The sequence below is a fragment of the Fukomys damarensis genome, unplaced genomic scaffold (assembly GCF_012274545.1).
Source record: "Fukomys damarensis isolate Sample0158 unplaced genomic scaffold, DMR_v1.0_HiC HiC_scaffold_38, whole genome shotgun sequence".
Classification (NCBI taxonomy): Eukaryota; Metazoa; Chordata; class Mammalia; order Rodentia; family Bathyergidae; genus Fukomys; species Fukomys damarensis.
In genome coordinates this window covers 42500114-42511218 of record NW_022900950.1, presented here as the reverse complement: position 1 = coordinate 42511218, position 11105 = coordinate 42500114, and the positions used below count along the sequence as shown (strand labels likewise).

General features: G+C 39.7%; 1 protein-coding gene across 1 annotated transcript in view; it reads left to right on the top strand.

Annotated features, from left to right (window-relative positions):
• Stoml3 (stomatin like 3) overlaps nt 1-11105 on the top strand; it is a 21568-nt gene that overhangs the window by 4011 nt on the left and 6452 nt on the right. Inside the window, exons 2-3 of the mRNA XM_033759986.1 lie at nt 8259-8362; nt 8444-8516. Coding sequence (XP_033615877.1) covers nt 8259-8362; nt 8444-8516 — 177 coding nt within the window. The remainder of the gene's footprint in view (nt 1-8258; nt 8363-8443; nt 8517-11105) is intronic.

The window sequence follows — 11105 nt, the reverse complement described above, 5'->3', positions numbered from 1 at the left end:
AAAAAATATATGTATCTGAAATATTTATTTAAGAAAAGAAGAAATGGTAAAAAGAAACTCACAGTATAAAATATGTTGTAAAGTTCATGTAATTAACCACCAATCATCATTCTGGAGTTGAAATTAAATCCGACTGAAGAGAAGACTCTCAGGATAGTGGAGTACTGTGCTTGAAGGTTTATCATGAACAATAACATCACCACCCAGTTCTAATTTAGTAGTTCTGTGAAGATCTCTATTTCCTTTTTAAGGTTCCAAATACTATCTTAAAGAGTTTATAATGTCATTTGCCAGATTACTTTAGCAGGTACAAATCCTCAGGGGTCTAAATGTTTCACCGTATCTTACTGAAAATGCATTTTTTTTTTTTTGAGACAGGGTCTCACTGTATAGTTGAGACTGACCTGGAACTCACTGTGTAGCCCAGGCTGATATCGAACTCACAGCGATCCTCCTGCCTCAGCCTCCCTAGGGCTGGGATTACAGGTGTGCACTACCACGCAGGGTGAAAATGCATTTCTTGCACATATAGAAGAGTTATTATTCTATGGAGAGAGAGAAAGAGAGTAGGTCAGTGATTGCCAAGGGCTGAGGGGATTGAACAATGGGGAAAGGCTGCTAATGGCTTGGGAATTAGTTTGGAATGAGATAATGGTGATAGTTATACAGCATTGTGAATGTACTAAAAACCTCTGAATCATACAACTTCAGACAATTTTACTGTACATGAATTATAGCTCAATAAACAAGCAAGAATGAGTTTATTTGTATCTGTTGCAACAGAGACTGAATCGACTTGGCAGAGACAAAGGATGGTAGGGACTTTAAAGGTTGAGGTGAGTTAGGAAAATTCCTGGAGGAACTTGGTGGGAGGTCATCTACCATGAGTGTTTACTAATGTATTTCTCCCATCTTCATAGCAAGAAGTAGGTTTACAGCTTGGAGAAAGGTGTCCATCCAAGTTAGGCCCCTATTTCCTACGGAAACTGGGAGATACAGGCCTGTCTTCTTTGATGTTTGTATTCCGAAGGATAGCTTCTAAGTCTGAGAAAGATCGTCTCAGATTATATAACTGGGAAGAGAGTTTTTACTAGATTCTAATGTCAAAGGGGCACAGAAGGAACTCACAAGTCAGGTGTGATGGTGCATGCCTGCTACCGACCGTAGGGCAGCAAACACGGGATTTCACGAGGAGATACAGGTTCTCTGAAAGGTGGGAGCAGGTTCGGCGATGACAGTCAGACAAAAGCACTCAACACCGAGGTGCAGTTTGCCAATGCTGCTGTAATTTTATTTCTAACTCCAGGTGTTTATATACTAGTTTCAAGGGCACATCACAAGAGTGATTCGCCTGCTACCGACCGTAGGGCAGCAAACACGGGATTTCACGAGGAGATACAGGTTCTCTGAAAGGTGGGAGCAGGTTCGGCGATGACAGTCAGACAAAAGCACTCAACACCGAGGTGCAGTTTGCCAATGCTGCTGTAATTTTATTTCTAACTCCAGGTGTTTATATACTAGTTTCAAGGGCACATCACAAGAGTGATTCCAGTCACAGGCAGGCATAAGAGATAGAAAGCACTTTGGCCGCCCATCCTCTTGTGCCTCAATATCTCCACATCTCTAGGAACATCTAATTGTTCCTAACCTTTCTTGGGCCCAGAATACAATTCTATAGATAATGAACAAATAGTAATAAAGACAAAATAGAACAGAATTATAGATGAACCCAATGTCCCCAAACTGCAGGCAGAGAGGCCAGCTATTTTCTTCACGGCTGACTTTGCATGCGGTGTGTGCCAAGGACCTCCAGGAGGCTTAACCCCGTGGGGACGATACCTCTGGTCTGGTTTCTGCCAGGTGACCGGCATTGTCACGCAGACTCTACTGGCGTGGTCGTGGCACATGCCTGTAATCTCAGCACTCAGCAGGCAGAGGCAGGAGGATTGCTCAAAGTTCGAGGCCAACCTGGGCTACATAGTGAGTTCAAGAATTACAGAGGGAGACCCTGTCTCAAAAGGAAAGATTCACAGTGACAAATTTTCTCAAGAATATTCTCCAAGAAAATGATAGTTAAGGGCATAGAGTGAAAAAAGAAGTCTGTCAAAGGCTGAGTCAAGCTGAGGGCTCTAAGGCCACCTTGGCCAAAGCTCACCTCTGAAGAATGCTGGGCCGTTGCCACGATGGTGAGAAGGCCTCATCATATGGCTCATGATTCCCTTACATGTATTATTTCCTCTAATCCTCACGTTAGTTAGTATTGTCAGGCTACAAAGGAGGAAACCAAGATGTAAGCAAGTTAAGTGACTTGTGACATGACAGGTGGCTTCAAAATGGAGTTGTCTGGCTCAAAAGATGAGGTCCACTGACTCTGGGCCTGCACTGCTTCACTCCTATCTGCTCATAGGCTGGCTCGGCCGTGGGTGTTTTTACTCTCTTCTTTCTGAGAATGTAGAACAAGCTGTAAATGTTTCATCCTCAGAACTAGCTTATATATTCTGGCTTTTATGTGAGTCATGTGACATACACATAGTAAAGGGCACAAGTTCTAAGTGCTTGGCTTGGGAGAGTCACTGTGCAAATGGACAGTGGCCATACTGTATATGAAAACAGCATTCTGGCCCACAGCCTGCAGCAGTTTGCCCAAGAGATGGATCCCCCTTAACTACAGTCAACAACCCCGGAAGATAGCCTCCACACGTCAGACCTGCAGGAGGTAGATTGCTGTCTCTAGCAACAATCCAGGAAGCCAGACAACAACTTTTGTAAGAAGCAGCCCCAAATAGCCAGGACTTGATTAATGACCTACAGCTTCCCAAACTTGTATTGCTGTTTCCAACTTAGAACCAACCGGAGAAACCCAAATACAGCCCCTAACCAGTCTCCACAGAATGCCGCAGCTTTTCCACACCAGCAACCCCCACAGGACACTCTTGAGCCTTCTCTACTTTCCACTGTATCATTTCACCACTCCTGTGCCGGCTCAGACATGAGTGATGCTGGCTGAGTCCTTGCTATAGAAAATTCTAAATAAATAGCTTTTGCTTTTCACATTTGACTGGCCTCATTTAGTTTCACAGGCTCAATGTGGACAAGTGTATGTAATTAACACAGACATGTCCAGTACCCTCAAAGTCTACCTCTGTCCCTCCCCAGTTAATACTTCAACTACCAACAATCCCACTACCCAGATATAGCTACTCTTATGACTTCAGTCAGTCATAGTAGTTTGTTGTTATTTAATAAATCATACACTCTTAAGTCAAATCTTATGCATGGAATGAGAAAGTAAGTACTCTTGGGTCTGGCTTGTTTCACCTGATGTCATATCCATGAGATTCATCACATTTTGCAGAAGGCAGTAGTTTTATCCTTCTGCTTACTGAGTAATATTCCTTGCTATGAATGTATCACAACTTTTTTATTCACCTGACTGTGGATAGATTTGGTTGACTTTTCATTTCTTACCTTTGATGAATAAGATGGCAATGAACATTCTTGGACATGTTTTTTTGCTGTCAGCTCACTTCTCTTGTGTATTACTTACCAGTTGAATCATACTGATTCGTATAGTAGGTATGTATATAGCTTTACTGGATGCTTCTGAATAGCTTTTCAGTTTATCCTACCAAAGTGTACTCCCAATAGCATATCGGAGTGCTCTAGTTTCTCTATAATCTTGCTAAAACATTACATTGTTAGTCTTTGATGTTTACTTTCTGAGAACTATGTATTAGTATCTTAGTTGTGGTCTTCACTTTCATTTTCCTAATGCGTAATGTGCATCATTCTATTCTGGTGTTTTAAAATGTTATAATACCCAAATTACTCTTTTTGCTAAAAAAAATAAAGGACTAAAATAATACAGGTCTGTGACCAAATATTTTATGAGTATTATCTAATATTTAAATGCCATTGATCAAGCCAAAGTTGGAAAATGAACAACCAAGTCACTTACCCTCTTTTTTTTTTTTTTTTTTAACTATATTTCATTTCTAGTTCTAATGTTATGCCGGTAAGGCTAGAGATTTGGAATATTCTCCCCTACTTTCATCCTTGTGCAAGAACAAGATGTTGCCTTGAGTGTTTACTCCAGGCTCTAAAGGGTATCTGAGTTTCTGTGGCACAAAGGGTTGTACGTGAGAACCAGGAGCAGTGCTCAGGGATGCGCCTTGCTAAATGAAGCTTGGTTATGCCTTACTTCTGAAATCAGGAAAGGAAGACAGAAAGTAGAACTTGTGGTAGCCACCTTAGCGAGAGAACAAAATGGTGATGAAAACAACAATCAAGAAGTGCTGTCTGCAAATAAAAGATTGGCCTCAACTCAAAGTCTCTCCAGTGGAAATTCCTGGGTCCTCCTCCTTTGTCAGTGGCTCTGGGTCTCAGGTTCCTGTGTCATGGCTCTAAATTTCCCTTTCAGTTTTAAAGGAAGGTGTTGGCTAAGCATTTTTCTGTTTTGTTTGTTTATTCTCATAGCCATGGACAGAAGGTAGTCTCTAATTACTTCCTGAGCTGTAGACCTCCTAGAAGTAAGCATAACAAAATACTCACTCAGTGATATTTGTCCCTATTGTTTTTTTACCTCCTGGATTTGCACTTTTGATGGCAAGTCCCACATCTTATTTTCCTTAGAGCCAGGGTGCTAGCGAATTAGGGCCAATTTGTGGAGGGCAGAGAAAGCCAGTTCGCTAGCAGAAGTAAACATAGAAAATGGCTCTGTGGTTTAAGTGACAGTTGTCCACATAAAACACCTATTTGTGGATTTGGCTAACCAGATAGTTAGATGTGGTCGGGGCTTAGGTTTTCCTCCCATCAGCCACAAGGAAAGGATTTGGCAGAAGCCTTGTACAAATTGACAGGAAGGCAGTATGGGAACTTGCTGAAGGTGTTTTGTAACTGAAAAAATAAATCATTTCCTTTCAGCCAGAATTGTAATCTTCAAACGCAGGTATCAGCACAGCATCCTTGTATTAAGTGTAGGATGGACATCAGAGGTGAAGCTTGCAAAGCAGCACTTTGTGGTCTCAGTCCTGATGGCTGTGGGAGCTCAGAACATTGAGCTACAGATCTTGCAGGGAGGCTGACAGTGGTACTCACTGTCACACTTTAAACAGCAGCTAATGACACCCACCAGTTCTTAGTGCAGCTGGCGGACTTGGTGATTCTAAGCGGGTGTAAATCTTGGAAAGTTCTCATTTCTTTTCTCTCTCGGCGGCGTACTTAGTACAATAGGCCCAAGCCTGCTGCCCATATGTAATGATGCAGACGTGAGGTGGGAGAGGAGCTCCTGCTTGCCGGAGAAGTAGGTGTTAAAAACTCTTCATGCCGCTTCGTGTTAAGACTGAGACTAGTTTGACAATGTATAGGGCATGGCACAGGGCAAAAGTGTAGATTGTATCCTCCTTAGAGTTCCAGTTGCTTGTTCATGCTGCCCTGAAAACACCCCAGTCCCAGAAGGCCACAAGGGGTCTGAGCATCAAATATGACCATGTCAGCAGGTGGAAACACACCAAGGTGGCAGAACCAGGTTGGCTTCTCAGCACTTTTAAAAAGATTTTAGGAAAATGCACATCAGCAAGGCACATTCAAGCCCAGTCAATTCAGCCTTGTTTGTAAAGGCAAATTTTCCAGCAAACTTAATGTCATTTGATAGAAGAATGGCTTAAAAAACAAATCAAAACCCTGAGGCCCTGGTTTAGAATGGAAGAGGAGACAACAATTAATGTAGATGAGTGCGTAATGACACAGAAATGCATCCACGATAATTTAGTTAAAAAAAATAGTGGAAACTTAGGTACAATGTGGTGTCTTTAATCAAAAGTAAACTCTAGAAACCAAGGCCAGTATTTTCTAAATGTAAAAAGAAATACACCAAAGTGATGATAACTATGAATTTTAAAAGTGTAACCGAGCAGGGGGTCTTCAGTTATATTTTTAAATGATTTTCAGTGGGAATGTACATGCTATGGTATTTAATACAAATATTAAACAGCATTGATAAATAAAATACAATATTAAAATAAAAATAACACAAATAAATAAAACACGATATTAAAAAGCAGTGATTAAAAAATACAGCAAGGATTTTTTTGAGAATATGCTAAGTGTCATTTTTTTCGTCTTCATAGTGATAATCTGATCTGCCTCAATGTGAATCCAAGGTGCTTTGGAAAGTGGAGTTTTAGGACTTAAAAAGGGCAAGCAAACTCTTATGATTTAGACTCTATCTTTATGTGTTCTTAGAACATATAAAGAAATATTTTCATTCAATTTTTTAATACTAAATCATGCATCTAAAACTTACTTTTCACCTCTCAGACTGTAACAATCAAGAAGCCTAACACAACGTCCTGAGGGTATGACATGTCACAAAAGACACACGTGTCCTGTGGATCAACTCCTTGAAGAATATTTACCATCTATCAAAATGATGAATATTAATCCCTTCCTCTTAACATATCCACTGCCAGGAATTTATCCTACATAAATACACACAAACAGACATTTAGAAACATACATTATAGCAATGTTTGTAAGAGCAAAAGCTTAGAACTTTCCTAAATTTTCAAAAGTACAAACAAAGAGCACAATAAAGGATGGATAGAACAAGACAAATGGGAAAAGGGAAAGGGCCCCGGAGACCAAGGGCAAGAGAAGGGGAAATATGTGGAATAAAAGATATGCCGTGCATAGGGACCTAATAATCTAAGTAACTTTAAAGATTATATGTCATAAACATGAAATACGATTAATAATATCAACAGAAGTGAAAATGATGAAAGGAGATTTGAAAGAGGAGGGTAGGAGGAGGGAAGGGGATTATAAAAAAAGGAGTGCAGATGTATTATGTGTGTGTACCTACTCCCCAAGAGCATTGTAGACTGCTTGATTTGCAAATATGTACTTATAAAGAGAAATTAGGTCCCAGTGAAATGGAGTAGTGGTGATGGATTTTAAGTGGTCATTTGGTGTTAGTGATGCTGACAATTGGACAAGGAAAAGGCCATCATGACACAAGTATGCAGGCTGGGCAGTCAGATGAGTGGTCAAGGGATACTTGAGACAGAGGCAGCATGTGGTGTTTATAAGATTCCTTAGGTGGAGATATCTAGAAGCATAGTGTGACCTAGTAGTTGTGTTCATGTGGGGAAAGTGACTTAACTGGGAGACATGTAGGGAGAACGGGGTGGGGGGCACTTTCATCAAGGAAAATGCATATTTATCAGTAAGGCACATACAAGCCCAGTTAACACAGCCTTGTTTGTAAAGGCAAGGACAAGAGAATATAGAATGAGGATTAAAAAAGAGGTAAAATGGTAAATATGAAGAATTCTAAAACTAGGCAGCCAGACATGCATGTTTTACCAACAAAAATCCTGAGACTTGAGAAATTATGCATTGATATGACTAAAATTTCAATTCTGTCTTATTGCAAGGCAGTACTATTTAAGCCAAATCCTCCTACTATCACAATGTATTATCAATAAAGAGACATCTAATGTGGTGAACCAACGCTACTGAGTTCCATGAAAAGTCATAAATGTCAAGTATCAAGATCTGACAAATCCCTGGAATTCCTATCCATATATACAGCAGGTTAACAGTAATAGTGTGTGTTTACCAATGTGGGTGTCACTGCATGGGCCACATAAAAGTAATCTCTTTTTAGTCCACATCAAATCTTCCAAGGTAGCTCACTTTTAGATCCCCATTCTAGAGATGAAGAAAGGGAGACCTAGAGATTGTAAGGTCAAACAGTTGATAGATGAAGACACTGACACACAAACTCACACCTAAAGGCTCTTCAAAATGTTTTTCCATGTGCCACATTGTCTTCATCTCAGGATAACAGTGCCTACCTGTCTACTTTGGGGGTCATTTTGAATTTCACCTGGAGAATTTATGAGGCCCATGAGTCTGATTGCTTCAGTACAGATGGTCCTTAGATTATATTCTGAGAAACATTATTTTACATGTTTTGAGAATAATATACATGTCAGCCCAATAGAAATGTAGTGGACGGAATTGCTGTTTGTTCCTCTGAATCTTCTTGAAAGGGATAGATCAATTTTAATTCCTAAAAACATGAAATGCCTTTGTGGGGGGTGGGGGTTAACTGCATTGACGAGCTTGGGTGAATTTAGGTGTCCTTTTTAGTAACATCAGGTTTGACCAGCTGTCTAGAAAATTTCCTCATAAATTCAGCAGCATGCTTTTCTAGAATCTCATCATTTACAGGCTTCTTTCTCACCTCTTAGGCATCACCAAAAACCGGCTTGGTGTATGCGGCTGGATTCTGTTTTCTCTTTCTCTCCTGTTGATGATTATTACCTTTCCCATCTCCGTATGGATGTGCTTGAAGGTAACACCCTGGGAAATAAATGGGGCTCTCCAAATGAGCTGAGAAGCCATTAAGACTAAATGCTGTCACTTAATCTCTCAGATCATTAAGGAATATGAACGTGCTGTTGTATTCCGGCTGGGACGCATCCAAGCTGATAAAGCCAAGGGACCAGGTATGACACTGTGGCTGCGCCTGTCAGAGATCAGGGCTACCTGTTATTACAGCGTCAATCACCAGTACTCTTCCTGGCAGCGCCTATGGAGAGTCAAAGAAAAATCATCAGAGTTCGAGCCCCTGCTTTTCTGTACAGTGGAAAGACGCTGTCATATTTGCAAGTTAGTGGGAATGGCCAGCAGTGTGACAGTTTAGAAACCTGAACCTGTTTCCTGACACTTCCTGTGAGAAGACTGGTGAATGTGAACGATGAATGGTAGTTACACTGGCTACATGTTATTTATTCCGGAGCTATTAAGAGCATATTTGGAGAATGAAGAGACAGTAAGTGGTCCATGTAGACCTATGAGTTACTCAGAAACAGTGTTCAAAGAGCGAGATTTTTATTCAACCTCTTTAAAAGTGACTACTTGGAAAACAAAAGATAATTTCTTCTTATTGTAAGTTGATTAATAGAGAGAGCTAGAAGCCAATGCACAACTCCTTTTGTCAAATCCTCTGGTTTTTAAAATAAAGAACTTGAGGCCAACAAAGGTGTAATGATTTACTGATCATTACTCTTACAGATGGAAGTAAAGCTGAATGTTTAGGCTTTACATCTTTGGAAGAAAAATATTTCAAACTGTCCTTATCATAAAATGATTTTGGGGGGAGCAGGTTGAAGATGGGTGTCAGTTACTGCAACTCCCCAGAAAGAAGGTTTTGATTTAATTTAACTTCTCCTAGTATATAGTTATTCAGACCCTACAAAATTATTCATAATTGTTTTGATTCATAAGAATGATAATTATCTCTAATATTTTTGAAAAGAAGATCTATCAGAATCTGTTTTAGAAAGTTCTTGGAAAACAATTATTATGAATTATATTTCTCTGACAACACTTATTTTTTTGTCCCTACTTACCATGTTCTGATATGTGTTTCATGAAAAAAATGAGCAGCTTCAAAGGCAAAGTTTATAAATAAGGCTTGGCCCTTTCAAGTAGTATGATCTTACTTGTCTAAGACCCTAAGGAAAAGAGGGCAAGAATTACTTATCAAAGATGTTCTTATGAGTTTATTGAGACAGAAGTGTAAGCATCATCCAACAGAGGACTAAAGGAGAAAGTTATCTCGCCCAGTCATACTCCATGTGATGGAGATTATAAAATTAAAATCAAAATAGAGCTAAGAGAGCCAGGGATTTAGCTCAGTAACAATATGCCTGCCTTGCAAGTGCAAGGTCTCGAGTTTGATCCCCTGTATTGCAAAAGAAAAAAAAAATAGAGCTAAGAGAGGCCAAATAGCTGTAACTTGGAGAACTCTAGGTACAAATGTGTCTCTTTGAAATGAATTTTCCCTGAAGATTTCACTACTAAATGTCCCAGGATAACAACTCTCGTCATACATGTCCCTGGGGCTATCGACTTTCCTCAGAATGTCATAGGGACCAGAGGGAAACAAGCCAAATTATTAATGGAAAACCTCTCTCTTTTACAAATTGCATATTATTCTTTCATAATAAAAGTATTAGTGATTACAGCTGCCACTTTTTGGGCTCTGTGATTTCATTATCATTTTGGTTCATGCTTTTTCTTCACTAGCTTTGTGTGTGCATTAGGAAAGTGTAGCTCAGAAAAGGTAGTGGACTGATTCCTACTGGCAAGGTCACTAAGTAGCAGGCTGGAACTTCACATTGCCTATGTCTCAGGGCTATGAATCTTACCTACGATGACTTGGCCCCAAAAATAAAAGAAAAGTAATCAGTAATTCTTGTCATGTCTCAGAAAGATTTGGAGACCAAAAGAAAGAAAGCACCTGGCAGTGTCCTCTGTCATGCTACAGGCTCTTCCCATGGTACTTAAACTCAAAACTTGTTTCTGCTTTGAAGACAATAACAGTAATATAAAACCTTCCTGAAAATGAAAATGAGTCAGTGTCCCCATCTTGCTAGCAAGCCTGGTAACTCTAATTCTTATAATTCCTACAGTAAAGGAAGAACATTATTTAGGGTAACGTTAAGGAGTCAAATGAATTTTCTTATGTCCATCCTTCCTTGACAAATCCTAAATCCAGTACTCCACAACTGAGAGAGGAGTAAAAGCTGTTTACAGCTGGGGGTCACTGTTGTACTTGGACCAGAACACAGCTATGGAGAAGTTGTTAGTTCAGCAATGCACCGGTTTCAGGGAATCTGAAACCCTGGGAATATTTTAATTCAGTATTTTTGCCATATAATTGAAGATGCTGAGAATATTGCTAGTTATCAATATTCAAGGCCAAAATCTATCACTTGATACTTTTATATAGGTATTTTTATTGTATGGAAATGAATACCCATATCCCTTTAAATTAATGTCAAATGAAACACTTGAATGAAAGCAAAAGATTTTAATTCCTAGGCAAACATTTTTCTTCAGTCACTGACTGATAGGGAGAACTCATTTTCTCCAACGTTAGATAGGCTCCAATCAAAATTTATCTGAGGAGGGCTGGGGATTTAGCCTAGTGGTTCCACAACCTGCCTGGCAAGCACAAGGTCCCGAGTTGGATCCCTAGTACAAAAAAAAAAAAAAAAAAAAAAAAAAAAAAAAAAAATAAGGAAATA